At 41.9% G+C, this 21,894-nt stretch overlaps 1 protein-coding gene across 2 annotated transcripts in view; it reads right to left on the reverse strand.

Annotated features, from left to right (window-relative positions):
• Positions 1-1,755: 1,755 nt before the first annotated feature.
• Positions 1,756-21,894, reverse strand: part of plppr5b (phospholipid phosphatase related 5b) — a 109,510-nt gene continuing 89,371 nt past the window's right edge. Inside the window, exons 6-7 of one of the 2 annotated variants that reach the window (XM_026179129.2) lie at positions 19,094-19,200; positions 1,756-5,449 (exon numbers count right to left, since the gene is read on the reverse strand). In XM_026179129.2, the coding sequence (XP_026034914.1) occupies positions 5,353-5,449; positions 19,094-19,200 (204 nt within the window). In that variant the 3' untranslated portion in view covers positions 1,756-5,352. The remainder of the gene's footprint in view (positions 5,450-19,093; positions 19,201-21,894) is intronic. The other variant, XM_026179130.2, reaches the window with a different exon arrangement.

Below are 21,894 nucleotides of genomic sequence, written 5' to 3' on the forward strand. Positions count from 1 at the left end.
GTGTTGTTGGAGACTTATTTATGCCGACTTTTTGACGTGAAAGCGCATATCGCTCCTACTCTCAAAAAGCAGCGGGTGCTGCCGTGGGCACCTCGCCTGTGCCAAAGCGCTCACGGGCGGAGGACAGTCCTCCCCCAGCTGCTATCAGGGCAGGAGATGTTCACACCTATGCGTCCAAACTGCAAATGAATCGCGCATGAGCGAAGCCGCTGCTCCTGCACTGACTGTAACGCAGTCAGTTCTTCTTTTACTCTTATGCCGTTTTGTGGATCACAAGTTTTAAAACTACATATAAACACACACACACACACACACACACACAAAGTAACTCCACCAGAGTGCCTATTTCGGGTTATCTTTGGTCGTCCAAGCCCGGATAAAGGAGCAGGGTTGGAATTGTGACATTAAAGAAAACAATAATTGCTAAAAGAAATTTAATTTGTAGTTCTAAATAAACTCTAAATGCATTTAGGACGTTTTTTACTCACTTTATGTCTCTTCCACGATGTTATTTCTCTCTCCAACAACGTAGGTTACAATTAGATTAGCATGATCAATTATGCAAATTAGGCGATGATGTCATTTAGCGGCTTCTAGCAACTTTTAGGACAACCAATAGAGATTTTCCTTACTGAGGAGTTGGCAACACTGATCCCCACTAGTGAAGACTGTCATTTCCACAACAGTGAGTGCAGAGTTTCACACATAAGTCCACATACAAATCTTTTTTACACACACACAAATTCTTTTTACACATACAAATCCTGGTTTACAAGTACAAAATATTTATGACCACAATTTGAGTCCATACATATGACAAGGACGCACATATGATACTCCTACTCTTAGGCTGGGATCAACATTCACTCAGCTTTAGTGTCACTCTGGGTTTTGGCTAGCTTAGCTTTAGCGTGCTGACTGTACTTTCACAGAGCTGAAGTTGTCTTAGCAGCTTAATACAGTTGTTTCTGTCCTGGATGCAGTTTGCACTTTACCATTATGCTTTTGTGCAATAAAAATAAACGTAATATCCACTCTTCCCTACTATGTTTGATAACGATATCCTCTGATAACGGAAATCAGTAAATTGTAGCGCAAGCACAAGAACTGGTAAGTGAGATCGAAGCAGACTATCGATTCCAAGGATTTCAACTACCAGGAACCGGTTCGCTACAAAAACCAGTTCTCGATTCCCAGCATGACTGCTATGACAGCATGATCTCACTGTCCAGTTTCATACTGCAACAGCAATCTCCTGTCTCAGTCCCGGCTGCCCATCAATCACTCAGCAGTCTCACTGCTGGTACCTTTTGCAACGGAAATCCAACTGCCCAGCATGACAGAGGTCACACCTTCAGCTTGGATGCCGTGATGCCAGGTCCCAGTCTGCCTCACTCCTCCCAGGCCGAAGCTATCCTGTAGCCTATGCCTTTAGTCATTAGCAAGTCCTTGATGCACACACATAGTCAAAATGTACACAGGAAGGACAAATGAAGAAAGTGGACAGAGAACATCCATATTTCCTGCACCCCCCTGCCTTCCTAGAGGTTAAACTCTGAATATAATTAATATTCGCTTGAAAACACTTTTTCTTGCAGATTCAAGGACTGGATGAAAAAAGAATTATCAGTTAAGTGTCTTTAAAAATTAAAGCTTTGAAGGAAAGTCTTAATCAAGTATGATTAATCAAGTATGATTATTAATACTTTATTAAGAACGATTAAGACCTAACAGAAAAAAGAGATGGGATTTGAGTCCTTTTAGTGTTTTTTATTCAAAGGCTGTAAACAACTTCTTCTATAGTGTAAAAGGTCACAGTTTTAACTTAAAATTTGAAAAGAATTGAATAGAATTTTGAAAAGCAGAACATGAATAATATAAAAAAATAACTTGGTCAGAAGAGGTGCAATGACATCCATACAAAGTAGTCCACCAGAAGTAAAGAATCACTACAGCATGGAGGAAAAAGGTAAAAATCACAAGTTTAGAAAAGGTTGCAACCCTTGTCAGAAAAAGGTCATTTAAGGAATGGGATACACAGTAGAACTGAAATATAAATAGAACAGAGAGTATAAAAATGTAAGTGTAATTGTGAACATTAACATGAAACATACTCTGTTTTACTTAAATAAGATAAAGAAGCAATAACAGTTATCTGAGAGATAAAATAAACATCTATTGTGAACGCACCCACACACAATGCACAGTCATAAGAAAATAGATAAGCAGTAATGTACAATATGACTGAAAGGATATACATATAAGCATTTTTTGTAGTTTTAACATATACGTTTTTACAGTTCTCTTTTGTTTTGAATATGCTGGGATAGTCTTGATGCATGCTCAATCATCCAGGTAAGTAAATCCCAAAGGGTTGATTTTGTTCATCTGGATGGAGAAACGTTTCGTCATCATCCAGGTGACGTCTTCAGTCTCAGCTGACTGCAGGTTTCCCCAATCTTATAAACAGTACATTTGCACAATGATTGAAACCAGCCCACCAATGAACAATAGGCTGGGAGGTCAGTACCTTGATCATTAATATGCAAATTTTCATGAGCATTGATCAACAACCACTGATCAGAGACCACTGACCAATAGCCATGAGAGTTGGGGAATATCAGTAATGGGGGACATCTAAACGCTGATGTGTACCGTAAACCTACACATACGGATCAGTATCTAAGGTTTGACTCTCATCATCCACTGGAGCACAAACTGGGAGTCATCAGGACGCTACAACACAGAGCGAACACCATCCCCACTGACACAGCAGCCAGGGAGGCAGAAGAACATCAAGAAGAGTAAATGTGGTTATCCCAGCTGGACTTTTGTCAAAGCTGGAAAGGCTCCTAAAGAAAGCTCCAGATGATCCAGTAGAGAAGATGAGAGATAAGATAAGATAAGACTTTATTGATCCCACGACGGGGAAATGTTTGCGTTAACTCAGCTCAGGTACAGATATCAGAAGGAAAATACAAAAAATACAAATAAAATACAAACAAATAAAAAAAGAGAAGGACAACCGCTGCCTATGCAAAAACCCTTTATGTGTCAGGAGTATCACAACATTTGAGTTTTTTTGTCTTTGAAACCCCAAAACACGCTGCGCCAAAAAATTGGCCCACCCCTGCAGTCAGCTGAGACTGAAGACGTCATTTGGATGAGTGATGAAACGTTTCTCCCACTGAAAACGTCCAGATGAACAGAATCAACCTTTTGGCATACTGGGACAGTGTTGCAGCTCTTCTGATACACATTTGAGCAGGTTTTGTTCCTCAAAATCTCAAATATTCTGTGTGATTTGTTTTCAAGCAGTTATGAAATTTGTGGCCATTTCATTAGCAATGAGGGAAGTCATAGCTTGATTTAAAGTGCTGTTTTGCGAACATTCTTATTCACAGTCTTCATCAATAAGTGCTTTAGTTGTCACTACAAAAATAGAGATTTGAAGGGCCAAAAGATTTTCTGTGTGTTTTAATGCCAAAGAAAGCCCAAAATGGTTTTGCTACAAAGAAGAACGAGTCCCAATACAAATGACACCGCAATGACAACACAGATGAAAGTAGTGTTAAGGAAAACAGATATCTTTAGATATTTTATCATTTCAAGTATGTCTTTATCAAAAATTTCATGTGACAGTCTTTTTCTGATGTAAGCAGTTAATGCAGATGCACGCCATTCATTAAACCTAAATGCCAAATATTTACTGCTTAATCATCAATCATTACCATCCATTTTCTTCTACTTATCCAATCTTGTAATTACATGTTGCTTTTGCTTTGGTGGCTGATTTTGCTATGAAATAAATGGAGTCACCATACTAAATTTGGTTACTATTACAAGAAACAAAGAAAAACTTGGGAACTTTTAAAGTATGGGCAACATTCAACAATAATAACTTAAAATTTAGTTTGCTCATCATCTTAGTCAGTTATGGACTAAGTCTTTTTGGAACTCTTCTGCTTTGTATATCAGCTCCTGGGCACTTTTCAAGTGTTGAGGGCAGGTTTGAAAACTATATCACAACCTTTTATAGGAGAAAGTCAAAGCAGCAGTCTCGAAGTCGAAGGCAAACAGACACAAAACAAAAACAGAGGGAGGGGTGATTGTCTGGTGCAGCTAAGAAAGCCTAAATACTTTTGTCAAAGTATAGTCAGAGTGTATATTGTTGTCATTGGTTGCAGCTGACTGTATACTGTATAAACACATAGACTGTTGTACCCTAAACCCTTAGTGAGATGGCTGGAGAAGTCAGACATGATGAAAAACACTTCAGTTTTCCTTATTTGCTCCTTTGACTTCAGCCTGTATTTATCAAAGTTCTGAGAATTTTCATGTGTGGTCCAACAAAACACTGGACTTCCCAAATGTTGGAAACTAGCATGAGAGAACATCCCCCAAACACCATTACCCTGCTTTTTAGACACTGTGGGGGCTACGTTAGCAGTTTTATGCTGCATCTGTCAATTGTTCTAGTCTACCACTGCTGCTTTCTGTCTTACGGGTGATCGTGGCTCAAGAGTTGGGAGTTCGCCTTGTAATCCGAAGGTTGCTGGTTTGCGCCCCGGCTTGGACAGTCTCGGTCGTTGTGTCCTTGGGCAAGACACTTCACCCGTTGCCTGCTGGTGGTGGTCAGAGGGCCCGGTGGCGCCAGTGTCCGGCAGCCTCGCCTCTGTCAGTGCGCCCCAGGGTGGCTGTGGCTACAATGTAGCTGCCATCACCAGTGTGTGTGTGTGTGTGAATGGGTGGATGACTGGATGTGTAAAGTGCTTTGGGGTCCTTAGGGACTAGTAAAGCGCTATATAAATACAGGCCATTTACCATTTAAATACTCAGAAACTCTGTTTATGCAATCAGAATTGGTAAAGTATACCTTTCCTCTTTAGTCTGTTTATTTTCTATCACTGATTTAAGTTGAAATTTTCACTGTGATTAATTTGATAAATACAGGCTCAGTAGTTACATTCTAATACTCACAGCATTGCTTTAGAAATGTGATGCAACACAAGGAAGTAATAAAATATAGAAAGAGAGAGTTTTTCCTTATAACCATCTTATTGGAAAAATACTTTTTCACATATAAAATAATAATGTACTTGACTTGAGCAGCACTGATGTTGTATCCAGTCCAGTCCTTCACATGATCATCTAGTCTCCCAGTCTGCTTGGCTTCATTTGGGAGGCGAGAGTCCAACAACGATTCAGAATAAGTGCATAGATGGAAGCAGAAGAAACCTTTTTTCTTTGAGTACAAGAAATTGCGAGTTAAATCAGGGGCCTGATAAAGACAACAAAGAACAACATACCACAGACCAGACACACACTAAGAATGGGTTTAGCGCTGCACTCTTAATAATTGGATTGGACGGTGAAGAGAGTGGACGTCCAGTGGGTCTGCCGCACAGCCGATTCCACATCATGTGACCTCAGCGAAGGCGATGTGATTCTATAAAGAGGCAGGAAGAGCAAAAAAACAAAATCAGGACAAAAGACATAAAAAATTGGCGAATGCCTCAAAAATAAACCTGGTTTGGCATTCCTAAATACACATGTAGAAATCTGAGAAGACATCACCAATGGCATTTGACCTGAATGTAAGTAAATGCCTGTGAAGTTAGCCATTATATGTGATCATTTAAGCATGTTTATTTTGGGTCATATTCATTAGGTGGTTGACATTGTGGGACGTCTACTACTCAGAAGGCTTGATCCCTGGCTCACCGCGTCCATGTGTCGAAGCAATTGGAGAGCTCCAATTGAGTAAAAGAGTTATTTCAGTAGCAATTAATTTACCATGATTAGTAAATGACTGATTCATGAGCCTGCAAAGCTTTTCCTAGTGTAGGATGTTTAGGTTGTTCTCTTAAAATGACCTCATTAACTCCAATCAAAGCAGCACTCCAATACTTCTCATTAGGTTCTAAATGTGTATCATAGAGTCCTGCACTGTTTAGGAACCACTGAAGCACTAAAACGATTAAGTAGTGGATGGTTGAGATTAGATTTAGATAATTAGTTTCTCCACAAGCAAAGTGGATTTTCTAATGTTTAGTTATGGAGCACCGGAAAAAGTGGACGGCTACATAATGATTTTTTTCCACACAGGTAATCAGGGGAAAGGATGCACAACTCAGACTTTCATAGTCAGGAAAATGATTTCACTAACTATTAATCCAGATGTTAAACTAAACCTTCTCCTACAGTAATGATTTTCCTCCACGCCTTTAAGCTAACCACACCTCAGCTATCCAGGCTGATGAGCCACAGTGGTTGTAAAGGTCAGGTGAGTTCAGGCAGGTCACAAAGTCAGTTTAGTGCACAGTGCAGAACAGCTCAGTGCAAGTCTGCAGAAGCTGATGGTTCAGCTGATACCCGTCTATACATTCAATTGCCAAATTCCATACACAGCATGCTATTTAAGCTGTGTTAGCTTGCATACAAATGTTGCACATCTGCAAACTGCTTTGCAACCCACCCACCCCCCACATTCATTGCCTGGTGTGTACTGTGCTAGGCTTTTGCTACTGCTCTCTCCAGAACAGAGCTACGTCCCCAAAGACACATTTCTATAGTTGGGGAAAAAACTATTTTCTTTTGTCTATAGTGGTTCTGACTAAATGATTTTCTCTTCTGTGTTTAAGGCTGGGTTTGTTAGAGCAAATTTCTTTTGCATTAAAGACTCATCAAACACAGTGGATATACAAAATTACATGTTTCTCATCTAAACAAAAAGAGATGCTGCTCTATAAATGATTCTCCATCAGTCTTGCAGATCTGATAGAACAGATGGTATATTTGCATGACGTGACACGAGATTAGTGCAACAGGGCTGTAATTCCAAACTCCTAATTTTTAGCAGTAGCAGTCGGGATTTTATCCTTTCCTGACTTTTCCTGACTTCAAACACGTGTCACTCCAACAAGTGAATACAAAAATCCAAAAACCAAAACCAACCAATTTTTAAAAAAGCTGCTGCTCCTATTAGAATAAACAGTATGTATTTACTGATATCTTCAGCTCAGAGTTTTAATATTGTCCTCCTTGTTCTTTAATTACCATTTCCATATGTTCGTAATATAGCCTGTATATGAACATCTGGTATCATTCCACTGTGTTTTAGAGGTGGGATCACACCAGTGTAATAATATTTTGATTTGTGCAGTGATGGTAGACCACAGCTTCCTTCCTTTGGACTGTTTCAGAGCCCATCACAGCACAGAAACAGCTTTAGTGAAGGTTACAAATGATCTTTTTATGGCCTCTAACAGAGACTCATCTCTGTGCTTATCCTAATACTGTTGGCCATAATATTTTAATACGGTGATTAGCATATGCTTTAGATATTAAAGGTACTACGCTGCAGTGGTTTGAAACATATCCAAAAAGACGCCAAAGTGCTCGCTTATAGAGGGTCATCTGATTGTTACAGGTTTCTCTGTTTTCTGTGTATTATTGTAGAGTGTTTACCTTACAAAATTAATATAACTGTTGTTATTTGGTGTTATATAAATAAAACAGAATTGAATTGAATCAAATTTAAAAAACACTCATTGTGTAACTGAATACACCAGTAGGTTGGTTGGGGGATAGTGCTCCCAGGAAAACAGCATTATTGGCTAGCTTATTATTGAGAAGAACAATAGAAAAGAAAAAAGGCAGAAGATTAGGACAACAGGTGTTTTGATAGACACCTTGACATTATCGCAGCGAATGGATTGCTTTATGCTAAAAGCAGGAAAAATAAAGCCTAAATGTAAAGAGACTAATGTGTCTTTTCTTCTTCCCTTTGAAGATGCGGATGGATATTATGATACCCAGTGTGTCGGGATAAGAAACTTATGACAACTATGGTAACCTTTGACCTATTATCTTGTAAACCCGTTTGGTGTGCTTGGGGAAAAAAAGACTTCACCTAAAGATAAAGTGGGGTTGAATTGCACTTAAATGCACCAACTCTTGAAATGTTTAAATCACTTTAAAAACACACCTTTTTTCAAAGGCTTTTAGGAGTAGTACCAGAGTCAACCTGTAGTCAGTTTTAGTCAGCTGTTGGTCACTCTTAATCCTTTTATTTTGTTAATCATATTCATTGTATATCTTATTGTCTACTTTACTCATGTTTTATTATTTAATATATATACTGATTTATTTTAATCTTCTTTTTATTCATGTATTTATTTTATTGTTATTTATATTTGCTTCTTTGTCTGCTTAGTGTTTTTAACTGCTATCTCTGTTTTATTATTGGAAAGCACTTTGGTCAACTTTGTTGTTTTTAAAGTGCTATATAAATAAAGTTGGATTGGACTAATATTATATCAAAAGTCAGTCTGATACCAGAGGACTGGTTGTTATGAAGTGTGAAAACAAAACTGTTCCATATGCTTAGAACATTACTGCTGAGACTTCTTGTTACTGTCCAGGAGAGCTTTAAGAAAGTAGACTATGACACAGAGCCTAAGCCAGTCATTCCTACAGATGCATTTCTACTGTACAGCTAATATGGTTCTCTTTTATCCTCCTTGACTGCAGAGACCTATGAGCATTTATATTGGAGGAGATATTTGGTAGTTTTCTCCGGTCAGGTTTCTAATAAAATTAGGATTCCCCTTGTATACTGTACTAAAGGTAATCTGCTTTCGTAGATTTAGAGGTCAGGACAAAATATTAGCCTGTTCCACTCATTTATCTTTGAGGTAAATTATTCTCTGTGTTGGAGACTTAAAGTGATGTCACTGCTTTAAAGATTCAAGCAAAAGAGAAGAGAGAAGCGTGGGTCTCATTTTTGCGACTCAAAGGTTGCTTCCTGCAGTGGCATTTAGTTTATTGTGGCTCGTTTAGCTTCCAGGCATCTTTAGACTGTGCTATTTTTAGAGCAGGCAATTTTCCGCAGAGGCTGTCATAGCTGAGGTGAGAGAGTGAGATTTGGTGCTCTTTCTCAGGCAGCCAAGTGCAAGCTCTCAGCTGGAAATTGTGAACTGAATCATCAGATAGGGGTGGTGTATATTCCATATTTCACTCTTAAATGAGTGTCTTAGAGGAAATGAAAAGACACAGCAAGCTCAGTGAGTGCACTTCAACACGTGCCCATGTTTGTAAATTTTCTCCCCAACAAACACAACAGTGTCGATGAAACGTTTGCACCATCAAAGGCAGCCGTGGGTGCCTTTTTGGTTTCATTCTCTAACAGTGGACTTCGTGGATTCGACCCATCGAGGGTTATTTTTAGAACGTAACTACAGCGATAAACGAGGAACCACTGTGTGTGTGTGTATATATATATATATATATATATATATATATATATATATATATATATGCAGCAGCATATATCACTGAATCACTGAGATGCTTGGCTACAAGTTAAACAGCCACAAGAAGCAGTACCCTCCATGGAGAAGGAGACTAGAGGCTAGGATCAAAGTAGCACGGTGGAGGTTATCCAAATATCGGCGCTGCAGAAAGGTGCGACAAAGAAGGTGCCTAAGAAGTACAGGAAGCTGTCCATACCTGAGGCCTTGGAAACTGCCAAGCACCGACTCACAGCCTTGGCCAGCCGCTTGAAGAGGTACACCAGAGAGGTCGAAGGCAGTAGAATAAACCATCTGTTTTCCAAAGAGCCATCCAAAGTATACTCTCAGTGGCAGGGTAACAATATGAGAACAGCACCACCAAGGCTGGAGACGGAACAATACTGGAAGAGCATATGGGAGAAGGACGCAACCCATAACAGCAATGCTCAGTGGCTAGTGGATCTGAGGGCAGATCACAGCGACCTCCCTGAACAGGGTCCAGTAACCATCACAGTGGCAGATATCTAAGAACGGTTCTCCAGTATGAAGAGTTGGATAGCACCAGGCACCCACATGATTTGCGCCTACTGGCTGAAGAAGCTGACTGTATTCCATGAGTGCTGAGCGGCACAAATGAACCAGTTACTAGTTGACGATCATCATTCATCAGGAACTCAATGGGGATGTGGCGGACAAACTGGAGGCCAACTTCAAGCCCATAGCACAAGTCACCATCAAGTGCGCGATCTACCAAGGAGATGCTCTGTCCCCACTGCTGTTCTGCATAGGCCTGAACCCCCTCAGTGAGGTCATTGACAAGACTGGCTACAAGTCCAGCACCCTGAGGCTGTACGTTAAGTGGAAGGAAGGAGGCCAGGGACTGGTGAGTGTCAGCACCATGGTCCAGGATGAGACAACGAACATCCACGAATACATCATGAAGATGGCCCCAACTGACTACGTGCTCAGTGAATACCTCAGGCAGCAGAAACCCAAGAATGAGGAAGAAGAGGAGGAACCATCATGGAAGGACAGGCCCCTGCACAGTATGTAACACCAGCAAATAGAGGAGGTGGCTGACAGAAATCTTACCAGTGGCTGGACAAAGCTGGATTGAAAGACAGCACAGAGGCACTAATCATGGCAGCACAGACCCCAGCCTCTATGGAGCTTGTGCTCAGAGCTTGTTCCTATCACACCTGGCCAGACCCCAGGTGCAGGCTGTGTAAAGATGCCCCAGAGACAATCCAGCACATAACAGCAGGGTGCAAGATGCTAGCAGGCAGGGCATACATGGAACGCCATAACCAAGTGGCCGGCATAGTGTACAGAAACATAAGATGACATATCTTATAGCTATTCCTTGTTGTCCTTGTTGCCATCGTGGCGTGAAGCACTCCACAGTGAAGCACCTGTGCAGGTTGCTTCAATTTTGAAGGGACCTGTTGCTCCCTCCTGGCTGTTTTTTTTTTTAAATCAACTTCCACAGTGCTCTGGGCACCTGGGGGCAGTTTTTATAAAACTTGTGAAACTTTCCTCCACTTCTTTTTCTGGCACAACTTCACCTGTTTCCAAGGTGCATGGAGAGGATGAAAGAATTCACAAAGCAGGAACTCCAGCAACACTTGAGGGAAGATGAACAACTTTAATAATTGACCAACGCGTTTCGGCTTGTGGCCTTCATCAGGGTCATAGTAAAACATTGTAAAAAATGCTTAAATACAAGACAGGAAACAGAAAAAATTTCAAATTAACCAGTCAAAACTTCATAGATAGGTCAGCTGACATATAATAGGTAGGTATTGGTTAATTGGCTCACGCCCAAGTAAATACCGGACTAGATCATTACTGATGAGGAGGAGGGGGGTGACATAACCCCCATATGCCTGAAAATAACACATGCATGAAATGCATTAGAAGGAGTGCTATGAATATACACAGAAGAAAGAAAAAAAAAAGGACAGTCTTTAATGGTAAAAGCACGTTTGAACTTAGAAAACAAGATTACATCATAACATGGGAACACATTTGTTAAAAGATCCTTATTTATGTCTCTAAAATGTAAAATCTAGACTTAAAATGTGGACTTAAAGTGAGATGTCTAGAACGCTACTCCTTCTTTGGTTGAAATGATAATAATTTTAAAAAAAAAAGCGTGCATTTCCTTGAGACTAGGTCTACTAAACTACCATCTAGTTCCATCCTAACAAGGCTGGCTGCCTTTGTCCTTAAAAGGAACTATTTCTTTTTTAACAACACACCATACCTTCAGATCTCTGGCACTGCAATGGGAACCAAAATGGCCCCCAGTTTTGCCTGCCTTTTTGTTGGTCATCTGGAAGAACAAATTCTATATAATCACCAAAATAACCCTTATTTATCATTCATTGTGTCTTGGAAACGTTATATAGATGACGTGTTTCTACTCTGGAAAGGACCAGTCTCTATATTACTAAAGTTTGTAGAATTCCTTAATGGACACTTTGCAGGCTTACGTTTCACCCTCAATTACAGTACTGAAGAAATTAACTTTCTGGACATGGCATTAATTGTCAATACACCAAAAATGTTAAATCATTCAAAGACCCTATAGGTGACAAAACCATTGCCATAAAGGGCTTTATCACATGCAGAACTAAAAATGTAATCTACATGATACAGTGCCCATGCAATAAAATATATATAGCATCCCACCCTCTGAAGGATCGAATTAACAAACACAGAAGCTCGATCAAGAGGAATGATTTAACCAGCCCTGTTGCAAGACACTTCAATGATAAACATCCAAATTCACCATTATTTTTCCTAGGCATAGAAGCCATTAAACTAAACCAAAGAGGTGCCAATAGAAATTTTATCTGAAAAAAGACAAGCATTTTGGATATTCTGTTTTAAGAGTCTGCACCCCTGAGGTATGAATGAGGACTTTTCTATCAATGAGTTTTTATGAACAACACCCCTTTTTTTTAAATTTTTTTTTTTATTATTTTAACCAAAGAAGGAGTAGCGTTCTAGACATCTCACTTTAAGTCCACATTTTAAGTCTAGATTTTACATTTTAGAGACATAAATAAGAATCTTTTAACAAATGTGTTCCCATGTTATGATGTAATCTTGTTTTCTAAGTTCAAACTCAAAAAAATAACTCTTTGAATGAACATAAAAAAAATCAAAGAATTTCCACGTAATTAAATTGCTTTATTTTATCATTATGCAATTCTGTTATTCCAACTTAATGTACTTGAGTTGGACTAACTTGATTAATTAATGATGAATCAACTGTTTTACTACAGTTGTGTCCAACTTAATTTAATTGATTTGATCCAACCCATGCAAATGACGTTAGTGCAACAAAACATGCTTATTCGTAATAGAAATCCATTTATTAATCCATTTATATTAAGTTCATTTAAAGAGTTATTTTTTTGGAGTGTTCAACAAAGTCTAGAGTCTGGTTAACATAAAATGTTAATGGATTTATAATAACTTGCACTCCATCCGTCCTCTTATCTTTACCAGGGTTGCAGTGAGGCTGGGACCTATCCCAGATGTGACAGGGTGGGAGTCAGAATACTGGACAGGTCACCAGTCTATCACAGAGAGACAGACAACCATTTGCCCTCATGTTCACAGATATTTTAGAAACACCAATTAACTTAACCCTAATTACTGCATGACTTTAACTGTGGCAGGAAACCAGAGTACCCAGAGAGAACCCACTGCAAACTTGGCCAGATTGCAGATTTGAACCCAAGACCTTCTTGGGTGCTTTGACAGCGCAGTGCAGTGAATTTTGTAAATTTAACAACCACCCAATTTCATTTTTTGAGTGTATTTCAGCTGACCTATCTATGAAGTTTTGACTGGTTAATTAGAATTTTTTTCTGTTTCCTGTCTTATATTTAAGCAATTTTTTACAATGTTTTACTATGACCCTGATGAAGGCCACAAGCCGAAACGCGTTGGTCAATTATTAAAGTTGTTCATCTTCCCTCAAGTGTTGCTGGAGTTCCTGCTTCTTGATGTATCACTCCAGCGCCTCCTTATTGATGATTAGGTTGCCAATCCTCTTTTCATCCAGCAACTCTCAAGCAAGCCCAAAGGGATCCCTGATGAAGCTCTAGTTCTCTCTTTCTCTTATTTTGTCCTTCTCTTTCCAATTCTCTCCACTCTCTGCAACCTGGCGTGATTTTGTTTGAGCTTGTCCCACAGCTCCTTCAAGCTGGCTTTGTCATGGTGTGCCGCTTTCCTACAGTTGCGACGGAGTTGGCGTCAGTCTTTGGTCAGTTGTTCCATCTCTCTCTCTTCTGCCTTTCCTTGGGGCTGTGGGCTCACTCCTCCTAAGCTCATCAAACATCTCTCTGCAGACCTCGAAGATGAACTTCCAAAGGCTGTTGAGCTTGCTCTTGGCAGTTCCCTTATATATCACCACCACTTCCCCTGCCGGTGGCGGACTCCCTCAGGTGTCGGTGTGTTGGTGGTTCTTTGTGTCTGGGGGTGGGCGTCCGGGTACACACCGGCTCACTCCTTGGCGGCCGCTTGTCGGGGCCTGGGGCCTGGGGCTCGCTCGGGCCCCTTTGGAGGTGGGGTGCCCCCGGCCTCTCGGCCTGGGGCTCGGTCACTCAGGCACAGCTGGGGGCCGGCGGAGCTCACGGGCGCGTCACTGCAACTCCCCCTGGCTTCTGCTCCGCGGCTGCTGGGCGAGCCCTCATCTGGGACTCTCCTCAGCTCTTACTGGAACAGTGGCGCGGCTGCCCCTCTGTTGGTCTTCCATGGTCTCTTGTGTTCTGGGGGCCTCTGGATGTCTGGAGTTTTGATCTCCTCCATACCCGCTTCACACCCTGGAGGACGGGGCTGTGGCCCCCCCACACTCCCTAGCAGATCATTACATGGAGAAACCTTTGGAATGCAAGCATGCTGATCCACACAGGTATGCACACATGGGTATTCACAGACGCGGACTAAAGCTTTCTTGGCTGCTGCCTCAAAGCACACTGTGCGCTGTCTATCTTGCGTGCTGCACAATATTGTTTATTATTTAGTAAATATTGATATCTATGACTAGCTAGTTTATTGTGATGGTGCTTTGTTTTCTCTATTATTATGTTGCTCTTTGTTGTTTGCTGTCTCCTCTGTTTGTTTTTTTTGTTTGTTTTTTTTTTCTCCATACAGGTGACCCAGGAGTTCTTTTTTTTTTTCTCTCTCTTCCCCCCCCCCTTCTCACCGTCTCTTCTCCCCTTTGGTTTTCTTTCTTTCTCTCCCCCTCTTTCTCTCATTCATTCCCCCTGTCCTATTTATTAAAAAAAAAAAAAAAAAAAAATGACAAAGGATGAACTGAAGCTCTGCCATCACGTAATGTCGCATACTGCTGTTTCTGATGTCATTTTAAAAAAAATATATATATATATTAGAGATGGACCGATCCGATATTACGTATCGGTATCGGTCCGATACTGACCTAAATTACTGGATCGGATATCGGAGAAAAATAAAAAATTTAATCCGATCCATTAAATATCACGAAAGCACCTCACAAAACTTGCAACACGCCGTAACTCACCTCAGAACGTTAGCACTCGGAGCAGTATGCATCACGTGATAGAGCGGCTGTGGCATGCGGGACCTGTCCTGTCGGTGGTCTGGATAGCATTTGGAGCTTCGCTAGCAACCCAGCATTTCATCTCCGACAAAGTTATCCCGAGAGAAGTAAAGCAAGTGTGTAAGTCCATCTCTGAATGTTTGTAAAGCATTCCTGCGTTAAGCTTAACAAACGACTGCCTCTTCTTGCTGCTACTTCAATCATGAAACTGCTTAACGATCAGCTGATCGGCTTTTCTGTCGCGAGTCCGTCTCTCTGGTTTGCTTTTGGCCCACTTTGCACCAGAAAGAGGAAACCAGCGGCTGAACAACAGCAGCACGTTTAAGCTTGATCAGCTGTTGTTAGAATGTATTTAATATTACTTTCTACTCCAGGATCTTTTTCTACGTAGCTGACGCTGGTAACTGTGCAGGGGCGGATCTAGCAAAGTTTAGCCAGGGGGGCCGATAGGGCATTAACAGGGAAAAGGGGGCACAAAGACATACTTTTCTTTCTTATTCTCATTTAAAATGTCGAGCTTTTAATAAATAATTATCTGACACCCAAAGTTTTAATTTGATGCAAAATGAATAGAAGTCCATTACTGTATATAGTAACTATTAAGTCTAATATATATACCCTAGTAAGCTATAGTACTTTTTCCTTTGGGAAGGTACCATCTGTGCAGTCTGCAATTCTGTTGAAGAAAGATGTTGAATCTATTTAATATTTCTTGAAAAATAATTGATTTCTGTGCATTTTTTTTTTCACACTGCATCAAATTAAGGTTGATTACGTCGATTAAGCATCATGAGGTGGAGGGTGAGGGGTGGTTCCCTATTTTCTATTTATTTATTTTTGTTGTTGCTGGAAGTTGGAACCCTATTAGTTAGGTTGCTTAATATTTATGCTAAGTACTCTTTAAAATACCAGAATAGGGAGGATGGTGTAGGTTTAAGTTTATTAGATTGATCAGTATTGCTGAAATATGAAATTTTTTTTTTTGCATACAGGTATAACAGAATAGCTTTAGTGTAGTTGTTTTTTTAAACTTGAGTATGAACTTATACAAAATGCAGCAAGATATTTAAAAAACAGTTTTGTTGATTAAAAAACACTATATCGGATTCATATCGGTATCGGCAGATATCCAAATTTATGATATCGGTATCGGTATCGGACATAAAAAAGTGGTATCGTGCCATCTCTAATATATATATATATATATATATATCACCTCCAACAGTTGCTGCAAAGCATTAAGGTTTTGCCGTTTGCCTCGGTCATCTGTTTGGGTACCTTCTCCATCCCAGGGTTTTCCTCACCTGTTTCAGATGATTCAGCTCGGTCCTGCAGCACTGTGGTTGCTCCCCCAGCTTTTGGAGCCCCTCGTCTGACCTGCTTCTCGTCTATCTGGTTTCTGCATTTTCTACCATATTGCATATTTCTATCTTGATGGATGCATATCCCCTGCTCGACATTACCTTCTCCCACCGACAAGCACACTTCTCTTGTTGTCCTTATTCATTCAGTCAATTTGAGGCAGTAACATGTCTCTAAAAGTCGAATTGGGATTATGTTTCCCACTGTGCAGCATCACGGCCCAGACGGTGTGTCTCCTGCCACCCTCAGACACTGTGCAAACGAGCTGGCCCCAGTGTTTTCTGGCATTTTCAACTCCTCACTGCAGGCATGTCATGTGCCTGCCTGCTTCAAGTCCTCCACCATAATCCCTGTCCCCAAGAAACCTAGGATCACTGGACTAAATGACTACAGACCCGTGGCTCTGACATCTGTGGTCATGAAGTCTTTTGAGCGCCTAGTTCTCTCCCATCTCAGGACCCTCACGACCCCCCTCCTGGACCCCCTGCAGTTTGCATATAGAGCCAACAGGTCTGTAGACGACGCCATCAACATGGCCCTACACTTCATCCTGCAGCATCTGGACTCCCCAGGAACCTACGCCAGGATCCTGTTTGTGGACTTCAGCTCTGCCTTCAACACCATCCTTCCAGACCATCTCCGACACAAGCTTTCCCAGATGAATGTGCCTGATCCCATCTGCCGGTGGATCACTGACTTCCTGACGGACAGGAAGCAGCATGTGAGGCTGGGAAAGAATGTCTCGGACTCCCGGACCATCAGCACTGGCTCCCCTCAGGGCTGTGTTCTTTCTCCTCTGCTCTTCTCCCTGTACACCAACTGCTGCACCTCCACCCACCAGTCTGTCAAGCTAATCAAGTTTGCAGATGACACCACCGTTATTGGGCTCATCTCTGACGGGGATGAGTCTGCCTACAGGAGGGAGGTTGAATGTCTGGTGTCCTGGTGCAGCCACAACAACCTGGTGCTGAATGCCCAGAAGACAGTGGAGATTATTGTGGACTTCAGGAAGCACACAACCCCACTCCCCCCCATCATCCTGACTGACACCCCCATCACCTCTGTGGACTCATTCCGCTTCCTGGGTACCACCATCACCCAGGACCTGAAGTGGGAGCCCACCATCACCTCCGTCATCAAGAAAGCCCAGCAGAGGATGTACTTCCTGAGGCAGCTGAAGAAATTCAACCTGCCAACACAGACGATGATGCAGTTCTACACCGCAATCATCGAGTCCATCCTCACCTCCTCCATCACCGTGTGGTACGCTGGAGCCACTATCAGGGACAAACAGAGACTGCAGCGTGTTGTGCGCTCTGCTGAGAAGGTGATTGGCTGCAGACTCCCATCTCTGCAGGACCTGTACACCTCCAGGACACTGCGGCGTGCAGCTCGGATCTCAGCTGACCCTTCTCACCCTGGACACAGTCTGTTTGACCTGCTCCCCTCAGGCAGGAGGCTCCGGTCCATTCGCACCAGAACCTCTCGCCATAAGAACAGTTTCTTCCCCTCTGCTGTTGGACACATGAACAATAACCATATGACTGTCCCCGCCACTAACACATGACCCTACGCTGTGTTCACTGCATCATTCCATGTTTGGCACTGATCACCACCTGCACTCATGTATATATCTTTCAACGTAGCACTCTTAATTCTTATTCTCATGTATATATCTCATGTATATCTCATGCACATATCTTTCCACGTAGCACTTTTAATTCTTATTCTTTTATTTTTTCACGTCTATTTAAGTGCTATTTATGACACTATGTTTGCACTGAAGCACCGCAGCATTTCCTAATGTTGTAAACCTGCTCAACATTTGGCAATAAACCCCTTTCTGATTCTGATTCTGATTCATGGCAGAATCGTGCCTTTTAAATGAATTGCTGCCTGAGGGAGCCCTGAAGATCATGGGGGCTCCAAAAGTTTTTGGTTTTTGGCACATGTGCAACAGGGCCAAAAATATTGAATACCATAAAATACCTCTGAGAAGTATTTTATGGTATTAAAAAAAATCACCGCACTCTACTATTTTTATTTTCTTTTAATTTTAAGTTTCTGGAACTGGGGTTGTAGCAACTCCTAAATTTCTTCCTCAGTAAATTATTCCGACTGCTGTCATGCTTCAGTTTTAAACAGCTTCTGTGGGCTGAAAATGGTTCAGCTTTGTAAATCCTTGAAAACTTCTGTTGGGACACCACTAATTTTTTGTAATACAATGATTTTCAGTGTACTTGGGATAGCCACTTATGTATAATATCTACTATGGTACTTAATCCTGCATATTTGTGACCACATTATTCACAAGAACCACTATGTTATAAATAAATCCAATAACAGCATTTAGAGGGATTTATGAGGGTTATGGAGGTCAGCAATAATAATGCTGAACATTGTGTGTTACATGATTCAATATGCAACTTTTCTAAATATAAGTACCAGAGAACTTTGTAACATTTAAGACAGAAAAAAAACACCAGACACTTTTCATATGAGTGAGCGACCAAAGAAGGCCAAGTGGCCCATAGAAAGATGTGGGTATGGGCCACATTTGGAGAAGCATCTAAACAGATCCAAGTTCAAACAGTAGCATAAGGAAAAGCCCAAACATACAGTCAGACACATAAAACATGCAGAGTGACCCCTTGTGACAGGGGGCAGCCAAAAGTAAGTTCTCTTATTGTAGGTGTAAAACAGAAAGCACTCAGACTGAACGATAGCTACAGCAAAATATCAGCCAGTTGTATGACATATTGCAAAGAAAGAACAGAAGGAAGTGTGACATTGAATCTGGCAGAGCTCACATCACTTCACAGAGCAATTTATTTGCCTTTTGTTCCTGAGCCACTTGAACCAGCTGAGACCTCGCAGCCAGCGCAGGAAGGCCTCGAGGCACTCCTTAATGTTGCAAGAGCCTTCATCTTCATCATCCGTCTCCTGCAGCAGCAGCAATGTGTTCATGAGTGTGTGTCTGTGTGGCAACAAGTGGCAACAAATGGCAAAAAAACAAACAAACAAACAAAAAAACAAAACAAATGGCAACATCCAACATTGCGATTTTGATACTAGTTTGTGTATCAAAATGTACAACTAATGGGTCACAGTGTAAACATCTACTAATTCTGTCAATGCTGCTGATTATTTTATGATTTCTGGATTTTGAATTCCTTATTTAATATGTTCTCTGTTTGGTTCTTAGTTTGGTTCTTGTTAATTGTTAGATTTTCATATATGCTGAGCCTTATTAGTTTATTAGTTCCAGTTTACACTACAGTTTATATTGTTCCCTCAGTGTTTTCTGTCTTATCCTAATGAGTCAGGTTTGCCCACTCCCCCACCCCAAATCTCATTTGATTATCTTCAGCTGCACCTTGTTACCCTCCCTTGTCCAATTCTCTGATTATCCTTTTGTGTATAAATAACGTTGTCTTCAACTCAGTCTTTGTCTCAGTTTCTGTTATCAAACCCGCATGTCCCTGCCTGTTAAAGAAATGCTGTGTATTTTGGTTTCCTTACAATGGATTCTGTAATTCTGGAATCTGAAAATAGCCTACCTAAAGCTTTGCATTTTTGTTCACACCTGTCTGCAAATCTGCCCTTTGCTTTCAATTTCCAACATTAGTTTAAAAATTAATTAGTTAGTAGTTAACTACTGTAACAGGTTTTGGTGACAGTAGTGCTGGAAGTGGTAGCTTTTCCTTTAATTATTCATTAAGTGTCTTTAAGAAACGAAAAATATACTACTCTCATTTGATTTGAGGACATTAAAGATCAGTTACTATTAACCCTCTGGTTGTGTTCACCCCCACCCCTTACTTTAATGTTCCCGGTCACAATTCACCGGTCAGTTTTAACAGCTCTAAAAAAACATAAGAGACATTTTTCACCACCAAGCTCAGTTCAATGGGTCGTTCAATGAGTCGTTCAGCGGTCATTCAGTGGGACATTCAGTGGGTTGTTTAGTAGGTCGTAAAAGTGGGTCTTTCATTTTATCATTCAGTGACCCATTCAGGGGGTCAGAGGCCAAAGGGGGGGGGGGGGGGGGGGATTCCCATTCATTTTCTATGGCGGTGACCTTAGACCAGGAACACCACGGGTGTGACACAATTGATTAAAACACTCAAAATTCAACGAAAGAGGTGCTCATCACTTTTATATGTTCAAGTGCATAGTTTGGAGGACGTCATAAGGCCTCGAGGCAATCGGATGTAAAACACAATGTTTATGAGTTTTTTCAGATTTGACCCGAACACGACAGGATGTGCAGGGGGTTTATGTTTCCCTGGGATGCCAGTTCGGGGGGCTTTTGCCCCCTGGTAGGGTCCAGGGTGAGGGGCCAGACAAACAGTGATTATATGTGTCACATCAAGACAACAGTTGGCCCTGCCTGGGATAGTGTTACCAGTGCCAGGCCTTGGAGATGGGCCTGGGGAGGTGAGCGCCTGTTGGCTGGGCCTCATCCCATGGGGCCCAGTCAGGTGCAGAAGGGTCATAGGCCCACCCTCCTATAGGCCCACCCCCTGCAGAATGCACTGTAGGGATCAGGTGCAACGTGTGCCAGGCAGCAAAGCGCAGAGCCCCTGGCGGACCAATCCCAACTACAGGTCACAAATCCTTGCGGGCAAAACCCCTGTGGTGGCCAAGCCCCTGGGGTGCATGAGGGCTTGCGATTGAGATATGGAATGTCACCTTTCTGTTGGGGAAAGAGCCTGAGCTAGTGTGTTAGGATGTGAGTCTGGGGCTTGACTCTGTCCTAGTCTGAAGATGCCCTTGGTGAGAACCCAAGCGGTGTTCTGTTATTGGACTTCTGTGCAAACCACAGTTTTCCCACGAATGCACATATCACCAGGATACCCCATGCCGCAGGTCGTTGATTGATTTTGCATTCTTATTATCAGATCTGTGGCCGAATGTTCGGGATACTTTGGTGAAGAGAGGGACTGAACTGTCAGCAGATCACCACCTGGTGGTGAGTTGGATCAGGTGGCGGAGCAGGATGCTGGACAGACCTGGCACATCTAAACATACAGTGAAGGTACACTTCGAATGCCTAGCAGAGCCCCTGGTCCGAGACATCTTTAACTCCCACCTCCAGCAGAGCTTCAACAGTATTGTGATGTAGACTGAACTGAGTCTGAATGGACCATGGACCATGTTTAGCACCTTACTGATGTACTGCTGCACTGAGCTGCGACCGCAAGGTGGTTGGTGCCTGTTGAGGTGGTAACCCCTGAACCAGATTAAGGGCAGCATCAGGTGGAGAAAGGCTAATCTGTGGGACTTCGGAGGCAGCCTATGTGTACCAGCAGGCCAAGCGCACCTTGCTCGGGCAGGACTTAATGCAGAAACTCGGGGTGGGGGGAAGTTTTGTGAGGCCACAGAAACTTTTGGAGTGACTCAAAGTGATTCAGGCAAACTGTCAGGTGACTCCAGAGAGTAAAGCGGTGCTGTATCCATATTGTGCATAGTGTGGTTGGAGCGCTTCTGACTTCAATTGAGGATTGGATGTTGTAGGGCTGTTGTGGTTGACACACCTCCACAATGTTGTGTGGAGATATGGGGCAGTATCTCTGGATTGACACACTGGGATTGTGGTTCCTATCTTTAAAATGGGGGACTGCAGGGTTTGCT

Source organism: Astatotilapia calliptera, chromosome 9 (genome assembly GCF_964374335.1).
Source record: "Astatotilapia calliptera chromosome 9, fAstCal68.1, whole genome shotgun sequence".
NCBI lineage: Eukaryota > Metazoa > Chordata > Actinopteri > Cichliformes > Cichlidae > Astatotilapia > Astatotilapia calliptera.